The 24,795-nt window shown below is 50.7% G+C and overlaps 6 protein-coding genes across 6 annotated transcripts; 4 read left to right on the top strand and 2 right to left on the bottom strand.

The window, feature by feature from the left end:
* Positions 1 to 310: 310 nt before the first annotated feature.
* Positions 311 to 4,558, top strand: C8Q69DRAFT_89422 (putative GTPase activating protein). The gene is made up of 2 exons (XM_028634141.1): positions 311 to 3,416; positions 3,471 to 4,558. Exons 1-2 carry the CDS (start codon positions 587 to 589, stop codon positions 4,460 to 4,462), a joined length of 3,822 nt encoding a protein of 1,273 aa, XP_028482374.1. The 5' UTR covers positions 311 to 586; the 3' UTR covers positions 4,463 to 4,558.
* Positions 4,559 to 5,523: 965 nt separating this feature from the next.
* C8Q69DRAFT_478265 (S-adenosyl-L-methionine-dependent methyltransferase) lies at positions 5,524 to 9,495 on the top strand. Its single transcript, XM_028631372.1, has one exon. The coding sequence runs from the start codon at positions 5,726 to 5,728 to the stop codon at positions 9,224 to 9,226; it is 3,501 nt and encodes a 1,166-aa protein (XP_028482373.1). The 5' UTR covers positions 5,524 to 5,725; the 3' UTR covers positions 9,227 to 9,495.
* On the bottom strand, positions 9,490 to 11,646 carry C8Q69DRAFT_478262 (WD repeat-containing protein). The gene is made up of 3 exons (XM_028631371.1): positions 11,012 to 11,646; positions 10,135 to 10,948; positions 9,490 to 10,020 (listed from the first exon to the last, which is right to left on the bottom strand). Exons 1-3 carry the CDS (start codon positions 11,565 to 11,567, stop codon positions 9,801 to 9,803), a joined length of 1,590 nt encoding a protein of 529 aa, XP_028482372.1. The 5' UTR covers positions 11,568 to 11,646; the 3' UTR covers positions 9,490 to 9,800.
* A 116-nt stretch (positions 11,647 to 11,762) lies between these two features.
* Positions 11,763 to 13,756, top strand: C8Q69DRAFT_478261 (hypothetical protein). The gene has a single exon (XM_028631370.1). The coding sequence runs from the start codon at positions 11,975 to 11,977 to the stop codon at positions 13,619 to 13,621; it is 1,647 nt and encodes a 548-aa protein (XP_028482371.1). The 5' UTR covers positions 11,763 to 11,974; the 3' UTR covers positions 13,622 to 13,756.
* Positions 13,757 to 15,295, bottom strand: C8Q69DRAFT_493371 (COQ9-domain-containing protein). The gene is made up of 2 exons (XM_028632187.1): positions 14,490 to 15,295; positions 13,757 to 14,356 (listed from the first exon to the last, which is right to left on the bottom strand). The coding sequence occupies exons 1-2, from the start codon at positions 15,084 to 15,086 to the stop codon at positions 14,024 to 14,026; spliced, it is 930 nt and encodes a 309-aa protein (XP_028482370.1). The 5' UTR covers positions 15,087 to 15,295; the 3' UTR covers positions 13,757 to 14,023.
* Positions 15,296 to 22,141: 6,846 nt separating this feature from the next.
* C8Q69DRAFT_488360 (hypothetical protein) lies at positions 22,142 to 24,177 on the top strand (the record flags this gene model as incomplete). Its single annotated transcript, XM_028632045.1, has 8 exons — positions 22,142 to 22,523; positions 22,603 to 22,669; positions 22,827 to 22,920; positions 22,990 to 23,121; positions 23,191 to 23,242; positions 23,327 to 23,760; positions 23,823 to 23,976; positions 24,041 to 24,177. 8 exons carry the CDS (start codon positions 22,142 to 22,144, stop codon positions 24,175 to 24,177), a joined length of 1,452 nt encoding a protein of 483 aa, XP_028482369.1.
* Positions 24,178 to 24,795: the final 618 nt, after the last annotated feature.

The raw sequence follows: 24,795 nt of genomic DNA, 5'->3' as shown, positions 1-24,795 counted from the left end.
CGACGCCCCTGCTTGCTTCCCCTGGTCTATGCATGCCGTCCGGAATCCAGAGTCCTAGAAACTAAAAAGGTACAAGAGGAGAAAAGAAAAAAAGGAAAGAAAAAAAGAACGGGTGGAGAGAGCTGGGCTGCTTCTTCGCCTCTCTTCCTCTATCCCGAAAACACCACCATAAGCCATTGAGACCCCGTGGCCGTTCGGATCGCGTGCTGGTTTCCTATTCCAATGCTCTTGACTGACCCTGTTGCCGCCTTCTAGTCACGACCTCTCCACGATTGGCCGCTTGTTGGAGAATTGGTCGTTCGTCCCACGTCGCCTGCTGCACACTAAATTCTCTTTCAAACAGTATTCTCGAACCGCGTTCCTCCCCCGCTTCGACCGATGTGCGATATCCCCTACATCCCGGTGTGCGAGCTCGATGCGTTCAGATAGCAGTGCACTGGACAAGAGACGCCTCCTGATCATTCGAGGACGTTGCGCGGCATACGCTGTCGCCAGCGGGCTGCAACCGGTCTCCCGGGCAAGCGGATAGTGATACCGTCGATATTGTCGACTGCCACTGACGGAGAAGTGCACAAGACCTGGCGACATGGAGTCGGAACGTCGCAACGGATTCAAGAGAAGCTCAGGGCAGCAAGGGATTTACAGTCGCCCATTTGAGCGGCGGCCTAGCAAGAAATCGTCATCGGAGGACCGCCACGGCATGGTGTACCCAGATAACTTCAGAGAGACCAGCATTCGGACGGTGACGCCTGATTCGATGTCTGACACGGGCAATCACTCCCCCATATCTGAAGCGGAGTTCCTCTCCGCTAGCAGTGCTGCATCACCACGGTCCACGATCAGACCAAGACCACGAGACCGCGATCGTCGGCGGGAGTTCGCACCGTATTATTCCGCCGGTGATGAGGACGATATCTCGGAGTCTAGAAGCCAGAGAGCGCGGTCCCGAACTACAACGTTGGATGACCAGAGAAGCGAGATATCCCCCAATTCCTTTCTATCAAGGACTCGGAATCGTCTCGGGTCCATCAATACGGCATCGACTCTGAAGGCGCCGGAAGAACACTCCATAGGCTTTCCTTCAATCATCCAATCCCCGACTTTCTTCAACTATGCAGGTGCTCGTCAACGTCTAACGAAATCTCCTCCGGCAGCGACAACGTCGACTGGGATAATCCGGAATCCCCCAGCTCTCGCGTCACCCCTGTCTAACGCAGATGCGACGAAGATACTGCAGCTGATGAAGACGACCTGTGGAAGGATGCATGGTATTCTTTCCTTTCGGACCGCTTCCACCGCCTCATGGACGTCCGGATACTGCGCTATCAATGTGGCCACGGGAAGTCTAATATACCAAGCCAAGGGAGAACCCTCACTCGCTAAGACTTTGATTCCGGACTTGCGTGGCTGTCACGTCCGGACCTTGTTCGATACAGAGCTCCAATGTACCTATCTGAGCGTGTCAACTTTCTCATCAGGGATGGGGATCCAACTGAGGCCGCACGTGCATGAGACCTTTGATTCATGGCTGGCCGCCTTACTGTGTTGGCAACCGATACGACCGAAGGGTGTGCAGAACAAAATGACCAAGCCCCAGTCAGTTTCAATGGGCGAGCGACGTCTGGGGGATCGTAGACGAAACTCCGAAACTAACGTGCAGAAAGAAGCGGCAGTCATCAAGGTTGGCAAGATGCTGCTTTGGGACAAACAGGGCACCTCCGGGCCACGGCCTTCCTCCGGACGCAGGGCGTCAGCCGACCGGCAGCAAAGGTCTTATTCCACATCTTGGCAGAAAGTCAGCTGTACTCTGCAAGAGAACGGCTACTTCAAGCTTTATACGGAAGCGGATGTGACACTCGTATCGTGCATCCAGTTGTCCCAGCTCTCCCGGTGCGCAATCCAACAGTTAGAGTCTTCAGTGCTGGATGACGAGTTCTGCATCGCCATTTACCCACAGTATGCAGCACATTCCGGATCCCAACCGGCGATCAATCGTCCAATCTTTCTCTCCTTGGAATCCCGGGTGCTATTTGAGGTTTGGTTCGTTTTATTACGCGCATTTACCATCCCTGAACTTTATGGACCCGAGTCAGTAGCAAGCGGAGATTCGAGCCGTCGGCAGAGCCTGACCGGTCCTGCTCCAACCTCAACAGCGGACATGTTCCGAATCGAACGTATGCTGTCGATACGAGTCACTGAGGCGAAGCTCCTGAATACAAAGGAAGAAGAACTACCAAGGAACAGAAAAATGTCAAGATCTCAGGCTTCGGCTAGCAGGGCAGTGAGTGACTACTATGTTGAAGTCCTTCTTGATAGTGAAGTCAGAGCGAAGACCGCAGTGAAGTATAACACGTCAACACCTTTCTGGCGAGAAGAATTCGTATTCAGTGACCTTCCTCCCGTTCTCTCCAATGCCTCGATTCTCCTGAAGACTCTCAATCCAAGCCAAAAGGACTGGACTCTCATTTCGCGTACGCCGTACAACCTGAACGGCGAAGCCAACCCAATGAACATGTTGGATGATCTTGAAATCGCGTCGCACGATGCTACTTTCGGCCGCGTCGATTTGAGGCTCGATGAACTTGAGACTGGTACCAACGTCGAAAAATGGTGGCCGATCCTGGACGACAGGGATCAGCCTGTGGGTGAGATTTTCATGAGAGCACGATTGGAGGAGACGATCGTTCTGATGTCCCACGAATATGAGCCTATGTCACAACTTTTACACAACTTTCCTAACAGCCTTACCGTAAATATCTCTCAAATTTTGTCAGCTGAGTTAGCGCTACTAGCGGAGACCCTGCTCAATATCTATCAGGTGTCAGGCCAGGTAGTTGAATGGATCTCGGCGCTCATTGAGGACGAAATCGATGGAGTCCATAAGGAGTCGACGATGACCAGATTGAGGTACACGACTAGGCTACACTCGAATGACTCTAGGGAGTCGTCTGCGCAAGAGCGGGAGGTGCTTGTGAGAGACCTGGGGCGGTCGGCTACAGTCGAAGCTAACCTTCTTTTTCGTGGTAACTCCCTCCTGACCAAGGCCCTTGATCTACATATGCGCCGGCTTGGAAAAGAATATCTTCAAGAGACCATTGGTGAGCAGCTTCGCCGCATCGACCAGAGTGACCCCGACTGTGAGGTTGATCCTGTTCGCGTGCAACGCGAGGAAGACCTTGAACGCAACTGGAGGAATCTTATAGATTTGACCAGCAGGGTGTGGAGTTCTATTTCCCGTTCCGCTACAAAATGTCCAGATGAACTACGACTCATATTCCGGCACATCAGAGCATGTGCTGAGGATCGCTACGGAGACTTCCTCCGTTCGGTCACTTACAGCAGTGTTTCTGGTTTCCTGTTCTTGCGCTTCTTTTGCCCTGCAATTCTGAACCCCAAACTTTTTGGGCTCCTGAAAGGTATGTATTCCTCGAGCCCGTCATGACTGAACAAGTGTCTAATATACTTGACAGAGCACCCTCGGCCGCGTGCCCAGCGTACCTTGACTCTTATCGCCAAAGCATTGCAAGGTCTGGCAAACATGACTTCTTTTGGCAACAAAGAACCTTGGATGGAGCCTATGAATAGGTTCTTGGTCAGTCATCGTGGAGAGTTCAAAGAATATGTGGATCGCATATGTTCGATACCTGCGGAGCGGCCAGCGCAAACCGTGTCCCCGTCCTACGCGACTCCAATCCAGATTCTTGGCCGTCTCCCTCCTACCTCTCGGGAAGGCTTTCCTAGTTTGCCTTTTCTCATCGACCATGCCAGGAGTTTTGCGGCGCTAACTAGCCTGTGGCTTGAAAGTGCCCCGGCGAGGCTAGAGGAGCTGGAGGAGATCGACGTCAATCTTGAGAAGTTCCACAATTTAGCCCTGGAGCTGAGCCAGCGAACCAAAGAATGCTTGAGCAAGGCCGAACAAGCCGAACGACCAAACGGGAACTTGGAAGTGAAATGGGAAGAGCTTGTTGAATCCATAGAGAAATCCGCCACTTTCTACGATGAGAGTTCAAGCAAGCCCAATACGCCGGCTACAGAGACCCCGATGACTGGGCCCGCCTCTCTAATTGGGAGTAAAAGGAACTCCATAGGCTACTTCTCCCCGCGGCCGGCCTTGCCGCGCAGATCTACGGATAATGCTGATGATGGGGACGATTATACGCCCCCAAGCTCTTCATCCGCTACGTGGGATCCGAGCCGACTACCCTTCTCTACGCCACGTTGGTCTGAGCCGCGTGAAGGTGCTAGTAGCTCAAAAAATTCATCTACATATTCGCTTGACTTCTCTGAGACCTCCAAAGGAGGACGGCGATCTAGCATTTCACGTGAATCATCGGGCAAATACCGCTTCTTGAGTTCGATCCAAGACTTAGTTCCAGCGCCATCGAGGCGGAAAGCAAAAGATCGGGACGGGTCCCATCAGCAGCAGCTACAACCACGAGAGGAACCACGAAATGAGTTTTAATGACGACGAATATGGTCTGTGTTTGAATATCTACGTTCAGATCTCTGTGCGATTCTGTTTTTCTTTCGGTCCTTGGATCTGTTCTATGCATTTGGTTGGTGTAAGCGCTTGAACGTCTTTCATCGTACAGAGTAACGTCTACATGTGCCCGTTCCCACCGGCTTCTAGAGTCGGCGGAGTTGAGGTTTTTTCTACTTACATGAGGGAAGGCATGGGAGCTTGGAATTCGCTATGGAGCGGAAACAAGTGCTGTACATTGTGGGAGGTCCTGTCGTTTGGCTCTCCAGAGCCAGGCGCGTGCGGATTTGTTGCTCATGACTTAGCTGCTCTGACCGTTCATTGGAAAGCATTTATCATGGTGTTCGATACCCTATTTCTCCCGTTGTCATTTTGGAGCCTACTCCGCAAAAGGAAAAAAAGATCATAATATTGCTTTTCTGGTGCTGGTATATAACGCGTTCGAAGCTCTTTACGCTGTGCGCTACATTCTGGTTGTCTTCGGCTTATTTTCACTTTACCTTCACCCTACGACGCATAAATACTTGGGTATCCTCTATATACTAGTCATCGAAATGTTTCTTATGGGCAAAGTTCAATTTTCATCCGAGTAGACATTCCAGCGCGTATACTGTCTTGTTTTCATTGCTTAACACGCGCATAGATGGGAAGTAAAGAGTGACATCTCTTGCAGCCCAATCCAATATATATAATTTCACATCAGCTTTCTTGGCGCAAATGGTCTGGTCCTCATCACTTCTGCATTTTTATAATTATAAGACCCAATTAATTATCTCATCTATGTACTGATTCAGTCATGTGACTCACAATTCGCACTAATTAAACGACCAAATACATGTATCGCAGATGTACAGTACTTGCGACCATATCTATTCTTCGCTTGTACTCCATTTTCTTTGTGAAAATACGGCCTTTAAGTCTGGATTTTTTATGTATGTAGTTTTCAATTGTTGTATTGCTTTAAAAATTCCTTATCTTTCATTGAGCGCGTCGTGGACTTCATTCTTCTCCCAGTATTGGTACTAAGTTTATGTGTTTAGGAACCCTGTTCTTTTTTGTTGAATTCACTATTTAAAAAATTGGGCTCTTTATTGGGGAAGCATTTTCTGGAAGCTTTCTTTTGTGTTAGTGCGTGATACTTGCTGTCCCTATGTTTCCCCTCTTTGTCTTGCTCCATGCCACGCTCCCAGCTCTGCCTCAGATAGCATTCCTCTCTCACCAGCGATAACATCTGCTCTTGATAAGATGAATGCCGATGAATCTGCAGATGACACTGAAGGATACTCCCAGCGGTTTCGGGAAGGAAATTCTCGTTATGAGGTCCTCAGGGGAATCAACCTGCCGCCGATTTCGTTTCCACTTTCGCAGTATGTGGGATGGGGACCACCTTTACCCCTGATCGAAGAGACAGACGCCCTGAACATCCTCCTGGGAGACTCTTCCACCAAGAAGGAAACCTACGGAGGTGACGAATTTCTATCTGTCGACCTCGACCAGTTCAGTGTGTATCGTGATTCGAATTATTTCGGTGGAGATGAACTGACCTCTCTGCACGAGGTTGCTCTCAGACAAGGCAACACGAAGTTCTTCTTCGATGGGATCTTAAACCTCAAAGGAGAAAGGCGGATGTTTCTAAGACGCGTACCATTTGAATACGTTTCCATTGGTGGCTATGAGAAGGTTGAGCAGCATACAGTTGGGTCCGATATCTGGATCCAGTCTGTTCACGGCAAAAGGAAAGGAGATATCTGGTACCATCTTTCCGGGCCGTCCCCGGAATACAGACCATACTACGAGATCTTTCTATGGTTAACGGATCTTGGCAAGCATCTTCTGGACTTCCTGGCCGAGCATGACACGGTTACCCTTAACGACTTCAAAAGTGGCTTTGCAGACTGGTTACAGCAAGTGCACAGTTCGGACACTTCCTTTCAGAACTGGTTTTGTCAATTTGGAAAGCCTGACTTTAGGTCAGCTGTGATTGCCTATGGAGAGTATCTCTTCAAACAAGCCGTGGACATCGATAGGAAATACGAGAATTCCATATTGTGGCAGGAGATTGGCCTCACGGAGCCAATTATCAAAGAACAGTCTCAACGAGCGAAAGGGACTGTCGTTACTCCATATGTCTACCGCTGTTTTCAAAACATGGAGTGGGGTGAACAATTGCAGGTGTCGCAGCCAACACCAACCGTTCTTCTAAAACAGCAAGAACGCATGCGGGAGCTTGGTTTCGAATCATCAAAGCCCGATTTCAAGTTCAAGCCATGCGGAGGCGGTCTCTACTCAGCTCCCGTACCGCACAAGGCATTTGAAGTTCGCCCCGGCGATGTTATCTCTGTGGAGAGGGATGAGCAGACTGTATGGAAGACCAGTTCCAACGATGATCTTTGGTATTCCTTTGTACAAGGTATCAGGCAGCATCAGAATGGGACGATCTGGCTTGATGTCATTTGGCTGTACCGACCCAGTGATACTGTCTGTGCCAACATGACATACCCCCATCTGAACGAGCTCTTCATGTCCGACCACTGCAACTGCGGAGACCATAAGATCCGAAATACCGAAGTCGTGGGGAAGGTCGATGTAAGGTTTTTCTCGTCTGTGGCCAGAGAAGGGGCACCATTCTTTGTGCGTCAGACCTATCATACGGATGACGAGGTCTTTCTGACCTTGAAAGAGGAAGATTTCTACTGTTCTCACCGAAAAAAATATTCGGGCTTGGGTGACAGCGGCCGAGAAACATATCATCCTGGTGATACTGTTTTGGTAGATACTGGAAGCAAGCTGGAGCCGGTAGAAATCATCAGTTGTTCCGGCAAGAACTTGCGAGTGAGGGAGCTTCTGCAGAGAAAGGGAGGTGACCGAAACGAGCTGGTATATACTGACCGTACTCGAAGCAGTCACATTGGTCATGTCCAACGACGATGTCATGTCCGCTTCTACAGCGAATATGAGAGAAATAATGGCTTGATCCCTCCTCCGTATTGCCGTCAAGGAAATGGAGATGCCTTTTTCATTATCTGCCGTGAAGTGACGTCTCCAGAAGGCATCAGCTCCTTACAGCCGCTCGAAATCTCATCTTTACCTGCCTCTCTCACGCAGGGTTTTGATCCTAAGGCACCAGTCGTACAACTACGAGCTCTCAGCATCTTCAGCGGTGGTGGCAGTTTCGACAGGGGCCTAGAAGAAGGCGGAGCTGTGATGAACGAGTGGGCTGTCGAATGGAGCAAGGAAGCCATGCTCACATATCGTGCCAACTTGAGACACCCAGGGGCCAAATTGTTTTGGGGCTCTGTGGACGACTTTCTTGACCAGTCCCTGAAAGGAAAGGAAAGCAATATCGTTGCCAGAGTGGGAGAAGTCGACTTCATTTCTGCAGGGAGTCCCTGTCAGGGGTATGCCTTGACTAACAACTTCAAGCAAAATCAGACAGCACTCCGTAACTGCTCAATGATCGCCTCTGTGGCTGCTTTTATTGATCATCTCCGGCCAAAATATGCTGTCCTGGAGAACGTCACCGCCATGGCCAAAAGGAGTGAGAAGAACCCCTTGTCGCAGATGCTTTGTGCCTTGATTGGCATGGGCTATCAAGCTCGCATACTGAATCTGGACGCATGGAGCTTCGGTGCACCTCAGAGCAGGTCGAGGCTATTTATCTTTGTGGCTGCTCCAGGCCTAAAGCTGCCAGAGCACCCTGCGCTTACTCACTCACATCCTCCAAGGACCACGAACAGATCACTGGGAGAGGCTGCGAACGGACTTCCATTCGGCCGCAGAAGATTCGAAACACCCGTCTTCGATTTCGTCACGGCCGCAGAGGGGACAAGAGACCTTCCTCGTCTAGCTACGGCGAAGTGCATGACAATATCCGACCCGGATATGAGGACAGCACAGAAACCAACTTGCTACGAACAAACCTTGATTGAGCTCGTTCCAAAGGCTCCCTGGACACAAGGTCTGGAGACTTCAGTTTTGAGAGGTTGGATGGCTAAACCACAGACTGAAGCTTTTTGCAAGAGGAGAAGGGCGTGGGCTAAAAAAGAGGCCAGTTCTTACGGCCGCGTCCATCCAAACGGACTATTTCCGACAATCGTTACGAGAGTCAATCCTGCATGCGCATTTACCGGGAGGATCGTGCACTGGGAGGAAGATAGACTGTTGACGGTCAAGGAAGCAAGACGAGCGCAAGGCATCCCAGATGATGAAATTCTCATCGGCAGTGCCACGAAGCAGTGGAAGATCATAGGGAACAGCGTCGCGAGACAGGTCGCACTGTCTCTCGGAATGACGTTGAGAGAGGCCTGTCTAGAAAACGAGCGAATGACCGCAGCCACCTCCAATGTCGTTACCTCCGACAATCCCACGAAATCTATCATCAACAAGTATGAAGACAACCTCATCGACCGCAGAGATAGTTCAGCTCCCATCCCAGCCTCACAAGATGCGTTTCCGTCCGAGAAACAATCAAGACGACGACGAATCCTACGCTCTGAAACATCCACCCAGGAGACGATCCACAGGGTAACCACGACGATAACGGACCGCTTCCTCGGATCCGGAGATGCCACACCGTCAATATTGTCGGATTCCAGCAGTACCGTGATCAATTCCGAACACGAAAGCGAACGAATGCTGGAAAGCAGTCGGAAACGTCTTCATGAGGTTAGAGTTAGCACGTCCAGATCTCAGAAGAGACGAAGGACGAGCAGATATGTTGTTTTGGACAGCGATGACGAGCAGTGAGATGAGATTCGCACTCACAGTATGACTGTCATTTACGCATGATACCATGAATATTTTCTGCGCATATTGCACATATGGAATTGGCCATTTTTTGTTCTTCTGGGATACATTTTGGGATCGCGCGGCGATTTAAACGAGCATATTTGGGAATAATCCTTCGATATATGATCTGGTCGATCTTGAATGATACCCTACCGCCTCATTTGACACTCAGAACTTATCATATTCTAGAATTCCGAATTAGAAACACAGACTGGTCTAATGGGTGCTTGAGAAAACATGTAGTTGATATTGTACATTTTGCATTGGTTACTACTACTACTACTTCGCTACTGTTATGGTGAGTAATAGTCACTTTTGATCCTCCAACGAACTCGCCACAAAATGATGGCCAAGCCAGAAAATACAATGAGTCTAACACAGGATGACCTTATTGCATGCAATACAGACGCCGATTCCCAGTGAATCCCAAACTCTTACAAAATATCACACAACAAAGATACAGTACAATAGTCCTCCGCAGAATCGTGGACGCTTTTTAATGTCACTTCTCGTACCATCAATCCACACACATTTACATCCACAAACAGATCTTACCGCTCGCCGTACCACCGACAACCCAGTCCATACTTCGGTGGAAGACAGCTACGGCAGGCACAGCAGTGATGCCTTCGCCATCTAGCTGGGCGAGCTGGTCTCCAGAGGCGCTGTAGACATCGACAAAGCGGTTCATATTTCCAATGCAGAATCGCTGAATGTGGGATTGCGGGTTTAGTTGCCATTGGGGACGGAGACTGTTAGTTGTGTCAGTTACGGGTTGGAATTCGTGGTTATTATTAAAAATATGGTATAGCAGGAGGAAGTGCTGGGAACAACGGAGGGTGAAATAAGGGGACGAAAATACGTACATGGTAACCCAACGACCTGTCTGGCAGTTATGCCTAACAATGGTGTCGGGTTTCATATCCTCATCTGAGACCTTATGGCCCGGTTGCCAGGAGGATATTCCCTTGGCGGCGAAATCGTAGATTTTAATGGTATCGTCATAGGATGATGTCGCTATTTGGCCGGCGCTGTTGAAGGCCGCATGGGATACCGACAATCTGCTCTCGTGCTCGCCTACGGGCACAGGATTATCGTGTGACAACTTCCGCATATCCCAGAGTCGCATGAACCTATCCAAGCTTGCGGTAGCAAAGTAGTGAGACTGAGACGGGTAAAGAGAAAATCCTCCGATCTTCTTCTCGGAGAGCTGCCAACGCTCCACCGTGTTGTCCTTTGCGCGAAGGTCGCGCCGTCCAAAAGCGCCGTCTAGAGTTGTCCAGTACAGGCAATTTGGATCTTCTGCAGCCATGTCCACACCAGAAAGTGCCTCGTCCGTGGAAGTGGATTCAGGAGCATACTTCTCGGAGGAACTGGCCGTCTGGAGATCGAGTTCTCGAATGGAACTGTCGTAGCTCGCGGTATAGAGGTGCGTAGGTTTCAGTGGGTGTATATGCATCCCACTTATGGTGCGGGTGTGCGGCTTGAGGGTGGTCATAACTGGGTCTGGGTCATCCTCCTCCTCGTCGTCGTCTTCATGCTTGACTGCGGAGACGGGATATTCCTGCGAAGCGTCCAGAATTCCGATATGACCCATTTTGTCTCCAGCAAATATCAATGGCTTCGTTTCGGTCGGATGGAAGGCCATAGTGTAAATTCTTTCGGGTGTGAGCTTGATTCCTATACATCGTTTGTTAGTATCATTACTACTCCAAGAAGGTAAATCGAATGGGAGAAGCTTACTGTTGGGTTCCCAGGCCCCCCAGAGTCGCAGGCCACTCATTTGCTCTCTCAATGCTTTCAGATCCTTGTCCGTCGTCTCCTTGATATCATCTTCGCCGAACGTCCGTTCATAAGGCTTCGCAACACCCTTGGTAATAACATCAACCCCGATGAGACTGTCCCCACTAAGCTTCTGGCCTGAGACAAACATATCGTTGAGACTATATGAGTCCGACTTGCGCAACCTCTTTGCGCGCTCCGCTTCCTGTGCCGCCTCATACTGTTCGTCTGCTTTTCGTTTCGCGACCTCGCTATCTGCCGTGAGCCCTCTTAGTCTGGAGGACATGCGACGTGGCACCGGGGATTCCTCCTCCTTTTTGACTCTCTTCGCGGGGGGCTTCTTTTTCGACTTGCCATCTCCAGACGAGCTCTTTGGCGACGGTTTTGAAAAGAGGCCAGAAGCCTGTGCGTCGAGGGTCAGCTTCTTCAACAGCGCATCGCGCTCCGCGATATTAGCCAGACGCTGCCGCTCAAACTCTGACAGCTCGTTCGCGGGTTCATTCTTCTTCGGAGGCATGTTTTAATGGGCCCGCTGGCTTGAATGGCTCTTCCACTCAGCAATTGGGAGGTCTGTCTGCGTCTAGATCCTGACGTCGCTGTCGCAGCGATGAGAGAGACGCGTAAAGTGGGAGCAGGTCGCGCGCCGTCACGTGATACTCAATACTACGGCTTCCGAAATGCAGCTATTCTAGAGCTGCAATTCTTTGTTGCAACGTCTTTGCTATCTTTCAATACCGCCAACTTTTCCCGTTGCTCTATCTCTTCGTCAGTTATTTATTTATTTATCCATTTCTACCTATTATCGCACGAGTTATTCTTCTCCATCTCCCTGGACTGATATGCTGCGAAAATAGCAGCTCGAACATTCCCGCTGAGGCCAAACCTCCGACGAAACCTTTTATCTCCGAAAGCACTTGGAGTGCGATGCCCCAACGTCTAATGGCTGCGAACATAGGTCGCAGTCTTACACTCTTTAAGGCTGAAAATCCTCTCCTCCCGTTTTTATACCAGACTCGTACACTCACGGCCTCGCAATCTCACCTATATCGGAAACTGATTCGACCCCAACGATGTCGTCCTTACTCTACGGACAACGCACCTTCCGACAAGCCATCAGATAATGGGTCACAAACAGCAGAAAGCCCTTCTCCGGAGCAGCCCGCCATATCATCGAAGTTCGAAGAGGCCCCCTCCAAGCCGCAGAATTATTTGAAGAAGCGAGCAATCGCCGCAACACGGAGCAAGAGCACAGCCCCGCCAACGCGGGGTCGCAAGAACCGTTCTACAATGACACGCGCGGAGAAAGATATCCTCGATAGACTCTATGGACAATTTGGCACTGGGCTTCCATCTCAGCCAGAAGAAAAGGAGAAGGAAGAGACACTGCCTGTGAAGGAACCGCGGAAAATGAAAAACGCGGAGGATAAGCCGAAACATTTGAGTGCTTCTGAGAAGCAGGAGCTATCTGAGGTGACTCAGATCTTCGAAGAAGCGGTTAATGATGCCAAAGCACGAAGTGAGGGTGCCCCTGGTGAGCAAGAGCAAACAGGCTCAGAGTTCGAAGAACGCAAAGCCCATCCAATGCTCGAGCGACACATTCCGAATATAGACGTGGAACTGCAGCGTATTTCAACGATGTTTGAACGGATCCGACGGTTCAAATACAGTGATGTGGATCTCTCTGACCGAGCGCGAACAATCACAATCGACAGAGTCGTGGAGCTGGTTGTGGGGATCGAATCTGAAAAGATCGAGGCCGCGCTTCGTACTGCAATTGATCAGGGGAAGGGCGATCTTGAGCTATGGGAAGTCTGCGAGGAGCGGGTATTTGGCATGTTACGACATCTGGATATATACGATGGGACGGAGAAGAATGCGAGTGATGCTCAGCACAACCAGCCTGACGACATCACCATACTCGGTCCTCCTGAACCATCTCAGAGCTTGTCATCGGACAAGGCAGAAACAAAGCAACATGCCGGGCCATTGGAGATTCCTCCTTTTGTTCCTGTTTACCCCGTCGTATCCGCTCTGTACCCAAGCATGCTTTTCACCGCATTGAGTCTCCTCAAGACTCACTTCCCCGATTCGCCTCTGATAGGACAGTTTCTACCTACAGTTAAATCCTACGGCAGAACCTCAGTTGTCCTTGGTGCATCGACAAGACTCTACAACGAGCTGATGGAATACTACTGGCGAGTCTATGACGACCTTCCAACGGTAGTCTCACTCCTCAAGGAGATGGACAGCACGGGTGTCGAGCCAAATCTTTGGACCTACTCTCTTGTCAAGAAGATTATCCGCACCCGCGCCGACGAGAAGCAAGCCCATCGTAGACGGATGCGGGAGTTCGGCGATGATGCTGTCCGGAAAGAAGAGTGGTTTGAGACAGAACCTAATCAGAGAGCCCTGAGACAGCTTGCAGGAAAGAAGAATAAGCCTGGATGGCTCCAGCATCTAAAGTCGCGCCTGTTTGAGGTAAACGAGCGACAGAGAATGGAGAATGAGGAGAACACAACACCTCCCCATACGGATTTCACGGCCCCCGTTCGGAAACTCCCGGTGGATTAGTATCAGTCAATAAGGCTGACTGATCTAATCTAATCCGGAGCTTCCTCATAGCTCGATACTCGTCGGATGTCCATATGCCTCTTCACCGATCTTATTACATGGATGATCTTGTATGACCTATGTATATACTACTATACCCCTTGTACATTTTATAGAGATCTCACCGCTTCACTGCAGAAGGAATACATGGAATGAAACAAACACGAAAAGTATAGTACTGTACATAGTTAGAACTGAAGAGTTTGGAATGTATAAGATCAGCCTTCCCCTCCTACACGGTAAAATCTTCCACATGCAGAGAGTACGTCCGCTATCTCCCAGCATCTCTGGTTATACATTTACCACTCTGCAACCAACTAGTTGACACATCCCATCACCCTTGAATCTTCCTGTCTCAAGGGCTTAAATCTTCATTCCCCAGCTCCTACCTAGCCCCACAGCCGTACTAGCCATGAAGCCCAGATACTGCGTAATATCACAGACCTTCTGGCCGATATATTGGTTATCTTCAACACGACGGTTGACGAATGCTTCTGTAGAGCGGAATCCCGAGCTGGTATCTTGGGTCATGACAACTTCCGAGCTGGCGTAAATGGCAGATAGAGAAAGACGCTTCGTGTACCACGAGGCGTCGACGGACTTGTCGCCGGCCAGGTTGAGGATATCAGAGGAGAGGGCATGTAGTTCGGAGAGAGAAATGGGGATATTTGACGGGTATGACATGAGGGCGAGAGCCTGTAGGTAAGATCGCACCGTGTTAGACATCGTATATAAATATATATAAATCATGAATATCACCAAGTTGGATGGATCTGAACCGACTCGGTATATATATATATATAAAAAATGAGGGAGGGGGAAGACTCACATCCTGCCACTTATGTATAATCGACTCATTCATCCTCAACCGTTCCATAACCAGAATCTTCACCTTTTCCTCAACGGAGAGCACCTTCTTCTGTCCTTCTGCAACATTGCTCTTCTCAAACAATCCAGTCTCGACCTTGGCTCTCAACAGACCCCTTCGACTCGCCAACCAGAACATGACCAGGTCCATCTCGCCGCGCGGAAGAAGCTGGATCGAGACATCCAGGAACCCTGCATCGCGCGCTCCGAGCCTTAGTGCATCGAGTGTGAAACCGTGCTGTGGAACGTGTTCGAGAGCGGCGGAGAGAATGGTCGCTTGGGAATTGGTATACTCATGCGTAGGAAGGGCTGGGTGGAATTGAGAGTGATAGTGTCGAGTAACAGAGGATCTGATAGAAGGTGCCGTGCATCTAGTGAGGGACTGGAAGCGTCGTTGCGATCGTACGTTCTGCTGGTGGAATTGGCGAGAAATGAGCTGCTGGCTTCGCAGAAAGAGTGGGCGGGCAGATGAGGATGAGCAGGTCAATGGTGCATTAGACCATGAAGCTGTGACTGCTGCCGCGATAGGGCGTCTGGCGTGCGAAAATGGCTGAGCCATGATGATTTCGATCTGATCAATCTGAGATCGAGCTTGGATCGAATTGCTAGTCTGGTAGAAGTGTCTGATGTACCGCTATTGTATTATAGCATTAACGAAGAAGCTGTCCTTCTATGGATCTCCTTCTAGAGATGCGCGGTGTGAACAATAATCAATGGAGTCAGATTCGCTGTCTGCGGAGTTGGAGGTGTTCGAGCTTCGGAGAAGTCGGCGGGCGGTGGGCCCATAACGAACCAACCTACTCTACTCTATATGGTAAAACACCGCGTCTGACTCTTACACCAGCAATGACTATGGTATATGGATTAGAGTATTTTGGATTCGTGAGAATTTTGAGATTTGTATGTCAATTATAGAATCTAGAAGGATTTGTTTGTTTACCAAGTGCCCAAAACGCCTGTCATATAACCATGTCGTGTCTAGATTGATGTATATAATAACGACATATATACAGTTGTACGTGTACGCTGACGCTGAGCATGACGATGATTCAACGTAGGACATCCTCCAGGAATACTGGTCGAATTACCATGAATCACTAAGAATCATGGTGAAAGAAGTGTACCATTTCATCACAGCTTGTCCAAGTCTTATCCTCTCTATGGCGGAGATGGCCTATGCTGGGACATCTAGGGAAACATCGCCCGATGAACTTACTGGCGTTGAAATGAAGCATAGACAGGTCGCTCCCCCGAGCAATGCGGCAGCTAATTCACCCAAGAGACCTACAGGTCAAAAAGGACTCTAACATGCAGCTCCCTAGTTTGAATGATCTCTGTCGGGTATCTCCATCACAGAATAGCGTCGTTATCTGATGCCGGTTTCGCTAACCCCTCGCCAGACAAAGCCCAAATATCGCGTATCAAATATAGCCTTGCCCGCCAGCGTTGCTTTTATTGTGTAGAGATCGCATTGTATAGGAGGGTTAATGGTTAAGGATTCACAACACGGCGGTTGATGCTTCTCGAGCGGTCTATGACTCTGCAGACAACCCCAGATTGGCGAATCAGTAGTTAGTGATACCATATCGATTGTGCCTGTGTAATGTTCAGTGCCTTGTCTCTTGGTGGATTCAAACCTCCGTCAGAGAGAATAAATTCGGAGAAGGATTCCTGCGAAAGAAGTGATCCGAACTGGTCTCTGTACAAAAAAGGATGCCTCGAAAAGCATAAGGCCACGGCCGCTGGCGGGATGGGCAGCTCGCATGGCAGGGACACTGCAGTCCTTCAAGATCAGCGGTGTGAGAATGTATGCGAGGGACACTCGGTGCGGAAGGCAAACAGTAAGACAAATGAAGACGGCTGAGTCAGAGCAGGCATTGGAATCCACGATTTTACGAGGTAAGCGTCCAATAGAGGCAGTCCACGATCCTCAAGTATTAAAGTGCATCAGGGAGTCCTGCACATGGAAGGATCAGCCCCTGGATGCCTGGGATTAAGATGGAACAAGCCACTGTCACGCAGTGACTGGCCACCAGTGCACACCGAACTTGCCATGCCTCGATCTATTCGGAGGGACGGACCCAGGAAAAGGCTCAATCCCTCGAAAGCCTGCTTTAGCCGAAGACCTACTGTACAAACTGCCGCATGGGCCTCCGATTGGAGTGGGTAGAAAGATAGCCGATTTGTGACCAAACTTCGGTTCTCCAATCACCGCGCCATCCTGAGAACAATATAACACTATATGCACAAGGGAGCAGGGAGCTGATGCCAATCGGCGCTGCTGCTCGACGAGCTGAGGTGTGTAGCACGAGTAAGGGTGACCTGCTAGTATGATGGTCTGCATTCCAGTTGCCAGGAAGCAGCAGAGCCTGCTGGAGGCGACATGATGGTCTAAGAGAGGACCCGTCAAACGAGCTTTGTCTTCAATCCTACTCGCAGCCGAGCCTGGTTGCCCTATCGTTGCCGACGACCAGGTACCCGTTCGTCTCGAATATGGTACGGTAGAGTAAAATACGGTGATATTCGCTATCGGGACAAGAGCGTCACATTGAATATGTCGAAGATTTTCAACGATCCTTTTCTTGTTGATTCGGCAATAGCAACCGGTCCCTTCAAGGCTACCTAAGGAGGCGCATGGCAACTGCGGCAAGTTCGTAAGCACGTTGCGATACAAATCGTGAAGCTGGTGGATCTCCGAAGTCGCATGATCTGTTTGGGTTCTTGTAAGGAGGCGCAGGGTCGTCTTGTCCATATCGCACAGTGAACCCGCAGATCTAGACCTCCGAATTCTGGTCGACCGACGGGGAATAGCGTAACTGATGTCTGACTCCATCTGTACAGCCACTAAAACACAGGTTTAGCAGAAATAAACCAATCTCTTGCTCTTAGAGGTCGCCTTATGCAAGCGTCTGTCAGTGATGCCCAAGATGATGAATAGAAAAGCGGTCGTAGGTTGCAACGGCCATCTGTAGTCACCTCGCTGTTTGAAACCGGGAAAACACTCGGCGCTCACATGGAGGTCCCTGCTCCGAGCCATATATCGATCAAAAGGTAAGCGGCCATGTAAAAATTTGAACTGTATGTATTGTCCACGATATAGGTGGCGTTGCAAAACAGAAATGCTGCCAGTGGGGGTGACCAGTAATGTATTTTCGAGTCTTGCTGCAGAAAGAGGTCAGGACCAAGGCCATATTTCACTGCTTCATACGGCTGCAGGCCACCTGGGCTTTTAGATAGTAGTAGCTCCTTCCCATATACAGTGGAGATTCCCGAAAGCAACGCGCCAACCTCTTCGAGTCACAGGGGCCACAAGGGCTAGCAAGAAATTTCCTGATGAAGTATTATTCTGTATGCATAAGATTGCGGCCGCTAAACCATCAATAAACACGCACTAAGAAGGGCTTATTGATTTGGATGCATCGTTCGTGGGAATTCGGCCTAGTCTATGGCCAGCTTTGGCAAGAAACCTCAAATATGCTGGCTTGATTAGACCCAAATGGCTGGTAACGGCAAGTTCGAGTGGTTTGGAGGGAAGGGGGCATCCGTGAGTGCTGGGTAGTCGGAGACTGTCGACATCATCAAGTCGCCGTAAATGTTCATTTGCATATGTGCTACGATGTAAGGATATTGCCCGTCACAAGCACTAAATCAGAGACTGATGCCTTGAGGCTCTGCAGTGCCCATCAGCAGTCACGAAGCAGATTCTCGTTCGTGATTTGCTGGCAGCAATGGACTCAATTCCAGGGGAAAGGAATTGTTACTGAACCAGGGGACAGTCCGATGTAAGGGAGCGTCAGGTACAGGCGATCCGTCCCTTTGCATATGAGGAGTGCTTGCTTCCTGAAGACGATTGAAATTGAACGTAGAAGGGACCAAACAAACATATCGTAGGATTGCCGGTATCGACAGACAGTGGTGGGCTACTTACTTGTATGGGACGCTGCGAGCAAGTTGAAGAATGCTCACACAGGTTACTGAAGTGGTTGAGTTGTCTTCGCCGTACGCTCGATGGTAGTAGGCAGTGTGTGTGTATCTGATAACTAGCAGCGGTGCCCATAGCGCACCATGCGGCATCGTGGTTTAGTGACACGCAGGTAGGCTGATCATCCCCTTCGGCATCTCACTAAGTGAGTGATTTGGGCGCGGAAGAGATGCCGCAATGTCCGGTGGCTGAGCTTAGAGCGTTCTTGGCTCATCAACCATGCCGCTGGCCATCACGAACAACCCGGAGGATTCTCATAAAGCCTCCTCGCCGCATATCGGTCTGCGCCTTTCACTGTAGAAATCGATCTAGATGCGACCCGGGGACTTGATCTCGAGATGGCCACTGGTGGATTGAAACCGACGTCGGGACATGGGCTCTAGCAGTCATTGGGTTCTTTAACCAGTGATGGAAGAAAGAAGGTTATCCGATCCAGGCAGATGCCGTGGTTGGACCCGACCTGCAGCCGCGTCGAGCACAATCCGAGCTGGTTGGGTGTGCTGAAAGAGACGGTCTCCTTTTAACGCATGTCCTGCATACATGGCTAATCCCAGCGGGTGCTTCTGAGCATATGCTGCCAGGAACCATGGGAAGCAAAATGAGAAGTGAGCAACGGATAGAAGACGATCTTGATCGTACCTGCTGTAAGCGGGCAACTGACTGCTATCAGAAGTCAGATCAAACCGTCTGGGGTCGGATCCAGAAATCAATTGGCGCAGAGCCAAATCTGGGCAATGATAAGAATAATAATAATAATAGTTAAGAAACTTACTCTAGTAGTTCCTCAGCGGCCAGAGTCCAGATCGTGCTGAGGATGATCCGAGAGTTGACGCTAGAGGACTGGTTGCAACGGTTCAGCACAAGCTGACAAAAAAAAGGGTAGTCTACCTTGAGGGCGTGCAAACTAAGTAATTATGTACCAGCTAAGTTGCTCAGATCCACCTGCCCTATCGTCGGTTCCACCGTAGCTTCGACCTTGTGATCCACACCGATGAGGAATATTGATAGACGATAAGGCCGTTCACGTCGGGAAATATTATATCCTTTCAAAGGCATAGGAATTCCCTCGGTAGTTGAGCGGTCGACTATGTGCAATGTGTGATAATTATGTCCCAACAATCCTTATACTGTGTAAATGGTCATCTGCGATGAATCAAATGTGGTCTGTCCCCGCTTAGCAGTAATATGTACTTCTATGTACGACTCTAGGACTGGGGGACGAGTCTGGGTACGAGGGACCGAATATGGCAGGCTTTTGCATCCTCCGAAGTCCAGACAATATCCTGATGGGGGTTTTTGAACGATAGTAGTCAGCCAGAAAAGGAAGTCGACACTGTTAACTTTGGATCGAAGAACCCCATAGTTAAAACGCGGGACTGGTTGGACACGCAGGTCCTCGGCCCTCACGGGGAATTCATACGGACCACCGATGATGATGATGTTTCAGGTATACTGAGGGCCGTCGAAATCGCAATACGTAGTGACAGCGTCTCAAGAGTCGAGAGTCGTAGTGTTCTCCTGAACGAATTTCATGGAGCAACCGATCCTCCACCGTAAGTCGTGTCAGCCGCGTAACAGGTTGCCTTGAGGCCCCGGTATATAATTGATATATGTGCGCCTGCAGGGTAACTGGGAAAGCCCTTGCAGCCCTGCTGGAGGAAGAAGTGATGAAGGACATGCCCGGACGAGTCGATGGGTTGCATGTGCCTGATACTATACAGCGCTAGTTGAATTAGCCGAAGGACAACTTGAGTTTTGGCAAACCCACGCGTAAAATCATCAATCCAGATCCAGGACGCTGTCTGTCTTTCGCATACCCGGGCACGACCTGCATTCCCCGCCCTTCCCCCAAAGCTCCTCCTCGTGCTAGCTAGTTTCTCCCATGTCAATCGACATCTGCGCACCAGTGAAACTAAGTTCCACCATCTACGGCAGCCGCGTTGTCGTCTCGGCGCCGGACTCGATCTGATTCAACTGCATCTTCACACGGAATCCTCGAGCGAAAAGGGGTGCTCGAACCAGTGCCGTCGAGATCAGCTCATTGTGCTGGGACATCAAAAAGGTGTGTGCTGGGGGGAGAAGAGTAGTATGGCTAGTTAGTCGGCAGTCCAGTGACTAAAAGATCCGACCCCTAGAAAAAAACAAAAAACCCAGACGCCTAAGCAAAGCACCGCGCCGATTCACGCTTCTGCTATCCGCGCATCGTCTCTCGCCAGGCGATCCAGATTTTCCCAAGGTTTACCAGTCGGGTTCCCGTTTTCCTATTGCGTACAGTCGCGCTGAGTCGCCCTGACTCGATCCCATCTGTGCGTGTTCCCGTTGCTATCCCGCGCGCTGCCCCGAGACAGGAATCCTTCATATCCCAGCCCAGTGTCCACTATTATCTCTGCCGCTGACGACGTCCATGATCCTCAAAGACAGTTTCGCTCGAACCACCAGAATCCCTGCGCGCCGGGTCCGTCGTACATCCGCCAGTCGAGCGTGCTAGACTCTCGCCGCCCACCCTAACCCCCCATCTGCCTCGCTCGTGCAGCCTTTTTGCTTTCACACCTTACCTTCCCTTTCACGCCTGAACGGAGAGAGGAACCAGACGACTTGCGTCCTCTCCCGGCTCTTCCAACAATCATGGGTGGGTTGTTTTTTGCGTCTCTTGTCTCCCGTCGTCCGCCTACCCCCCCCAAATTGAATCTCAGTTGCTTTCGTCCTCTCTGGCTCCGGCTCGAGCCGCATCTTTCCCCTCCCCTCCCCCATCTGTACTTCTCTGGTGCTTGTTGCTCTTGTTCTGCCCCAGTTCTGGCCCGCCACCCACCCCTTGTCTTGGCTACGGTGTAGAAGGCCTGTTAGATTGCTGCCGCAGCCGCAGCATCGCCGGCCATCCGCCTAACATACCATCATCTTCCCTTCTCCACGCACTCTTCCTTCCCTTTCTCTTTCTGTTAAGGGACCCCCTCTTAGTCTCGATCTGTCGAGTCCCTCGCCTTGCCCCGCGTTGTTCTTTATCAGTCCTTGGTTCCCCTCGTCTTGTCTTTTTGATATAAACTTGCGGCTCACGCTTTGGCATTGATCCGTCCTAGATACAGCTGACGTCTATCGACCGCATCAAGTAAGTTGAGCTTTCTCTTTCCTCTGTTGTACCATTCGCAGATCCCAGCGTGTCCTGCGTCGATCCGTAGGGCTGGTGGCTTTCAGGGACTGGGCAAATGCCTCCAGCCGGTCTGCTTAGGTTGAAGATCGGGCAGAAGCACACTGGCAGGCAAGCAGGATGGTCGTGATAGATGGCATCCGTTGCGCGCCTGAGGCCGAGTCCTAGGTCCAATGGTGCGCATCTGAGCGCATGACCTTGGGGCCCGAGCGAAATGATGGGGAAAAAAGAATCAGAGACGCAGAGATGGATGCGCAGCATCGCGAGTGCGAGATGAAAAGAGTTGTGCTGCTTGATTCTCTCCTCTCTCTTCTCTCTCTCTCGCGCTCTCTCGCTCCTGCCTCATTGTCGCTCGTTGTTTCCCGCTGCTCAGCTTGCGTCACCTGACCGCCCGGGTCCTCTGCATCCCCGTTCCTCTTCGAGTGAATTTCGCCCTCTCCCTCGGAAACCTCCTCATCCCTTCGTCCACCCCCGCGCACTACTACTTTCAATGCCGTCCTTCCCAACAGTTACTGACCACGCGCAGCGTGAGAGATCTCGTTCTCCTCGTCGCCGTTCACGCAGTCCTCGTCGCAGCCGTCGTTCGTACTCGCCGCGTAGCCGCTCTCGCAGCCGTGACGATTACCGCCGCAGTGACCGCAGATCCAGATCTCCTATGAGTGGTGCAGCTGGCGCGTCTGGAGGACATTCGGGTTCAGGCTACGGAGGACGTGGTGGTTTTGCGTCTGGTCGATCGTACGAGGATCGCGCGGTTGCCAAAGAACAGATGATGCAGTCTGTACGCGAATCGTCCCAGCAAGACCGCCGGGTCTATGTGGGCAATCTATCTTACGATGTGAAATGGCATCACTTGAAAGACTTTATGAGACAGGGTGAGCAGGGTCATATCCTGGCCGGTGAAATGCGCACCAGCTAGGTGGGACAAAGCTGACAGCGGGATGTGTGTTATAGCTGGAGAGGTTCTCTTCGCCGATGTGTTACTACTTCCGAATGGAATGTCGAAGGTGGGCGCCAATGCGTAGTGTGGCTGGTTTTCCCGGTTTTTCCTTGGTTATTTTTGATGGACTGTTGGATTGACGGGTTGGGCTTGGCCGTACGGACTACTGTAGGGATGCGGGTAAGTGCTGATGAGAACGACCGTTGGATGGCAAGAGGTCTCACGAGATGAAATACAGGATTGTGGAATACGCAACGAGGGAGCAAGCTCAGCAAGCAGTCAACACGCTCAGCAACCAGAATCTCATGGGACGACTCGTTTACGTTCGCGAGGTATTTTTCCTATCCTTTCTCTCGAGCCAGCCAGCATGGAACTGATCCGAGACTCTTGTTTGACTGCAGGACCGCGAAGCTGAGCCTCGTTTCACCGGCCCTCCCGGTCGTGGTGACTTCGGAGGAGGCCCTGGCAGAGGCGGGTTCGGAGGCTTTGGCGGCGGTGGAGGAGGCGGTGGACGCCAGATTTACGTTTCTAACGTTTGTCCCCTCTTATTATTGATCTAACATCGTGGAACGAATCCATATTGACTAGGGTTTTCTTTCTAGCTCCCTTTCAACGTTGGCTGGCAAGACCTGAAGGATCTGTTCCGCCAAGCCGGTAAGTTCTGAGCTGCACAAGCCAACCTGTAGCCTCCTATCTACGTGAGTGGAATATCATGATTGACAAAAATCAAATATCTAGCCCAGCATGGCGCGGTGATCCGTGCTGATGTTCACACGGACCCCAGCGGCCGCCCGAAGGGATCTGGCATTGTCGCTTTCGAGTCCCCTGAAGACGCTCGTACCGCCATCCAGCAGTTCAACGGCTACGACTGGCAGGGAAGGACCCTTGAGGTCCGTGAGGACAGGTATGCCGGTGGTGGACCTGGCTTCGGCGGCCGTGGTGGCTTTGGTGGTGGTTTTGGTCGCGGCGGCTTTGGCCGTGGTGGCTTCGGCGGTCGCGGTGGCTTCGGTGGTTTTGGCGGCCGAGGTGGTTATGGCGGCGGCTTTGGCGGAGGTGCTGGTGGTGGCTTTGGTGGTGGTGCTGGTGAACCTGGTGCTTCTGTGCCGCCAAACCCCTTCACTGACTATGCGACATCTGGAGGAGAGAAGAGCCCCGTCATCTATGTCCGCAATGTAGGTGCTGCTGCTTTGGCTGGTCTCTTTTTAGCGTCACATTTACTAACGTACCCTCTCAGCTGCCGTGGTCGACCTGCAATGAAGATCTCGTCGACCTGTTTTCCACAATTGGAAAGGTGGAGCGCGCCGAGATCCAGTATGAACCCAACGGTCGCTCTCGCGGTACCGGTGTGGTCGAATTTGACAACGCTGAAACTGCAGAGACTGCGATTGGTAGGCCACGAAATGAAACCCTGCGCGCAGATAGAACCCCTTGTTGCTAACTTATATTTTTTAGCCAAATTCACGGGCTACCAGTACGGTGGTCGTCCTCTCGGCATTACTTTCGTCAAGTATCTGAATGCGGGACCGCAAGGAGATGCAATGGACGGTACTGAACCTACGTCCGGAATCACTCAGGATCAGATCATGTAACAACATTACCGTACGCTTTTCAACGAGTCGAGAGATATCCCCCGGAAAGTTTACGATGTACTACACTGAATGGTTCCTAAGGCTCCCTATGTTCATCCGGATAGTCTGCATCCTTTCTCTTCTCATTATCTCTTCTTCGCTTCCTTATGGACCGACACAACAAAAAGCGATCCGTGATTTGATGGTTTGGTTTGCTTGGCACCCCCCTAGCTGGCTCGACGGATAGATCCATTTCGCGCAACTTCTTTCCCCTTTACCCCCCTATTGCTTTTATCATAGTTTCAGTCTTTACCGGACTGCAGGCCTTCGAGTTAGCTTCTTATCAAGTCAACATGACGCAAAAATGTAATCCGTACGTGCCGTATGTCGCGGAGTTCCTTCTCCATTCCACCTGAGTATCAATTATCTACGGTCTGCTTTGGACATGGTGGAGTCTTTGTCCCGAGTGTTTCAAGCTGTTCCTCAGATGATGGCTTGCGATAATACTTCCGTCGATCCGTCACGGTTTCTCCGAAGATAACTTAATAATATTGAGGTTACCTGGGAACTTGGAAGAAGGGCAGGTAAGGAAGGTAGTGTAGTATGCGTGAATTCCCCGCCAATCACGAATAAGCTTCG

The sequence above is a fragment of the Paecilomyces variotii genome (genome assembly GCF_004022145.1).
Source record: "Paecilomyces variotii strain CBS 101075 chromosome Unknown C8Q69scaffold_12, whole genome shotgun sequence".
Taxonomy (NCBI): domain Eukaryota; kingdom Fungi; phylum Ascomycota; class Eurotiomycetes; order Eurotiales; family Thermoascaceae; genus Paecilomyces; species Paecilomyces variotii.
The sequence above is the reverse complement of the archived record's forward strand: the minus strand, read 5'-3'. Positions and strand labels throughout refer to the sequence as shown.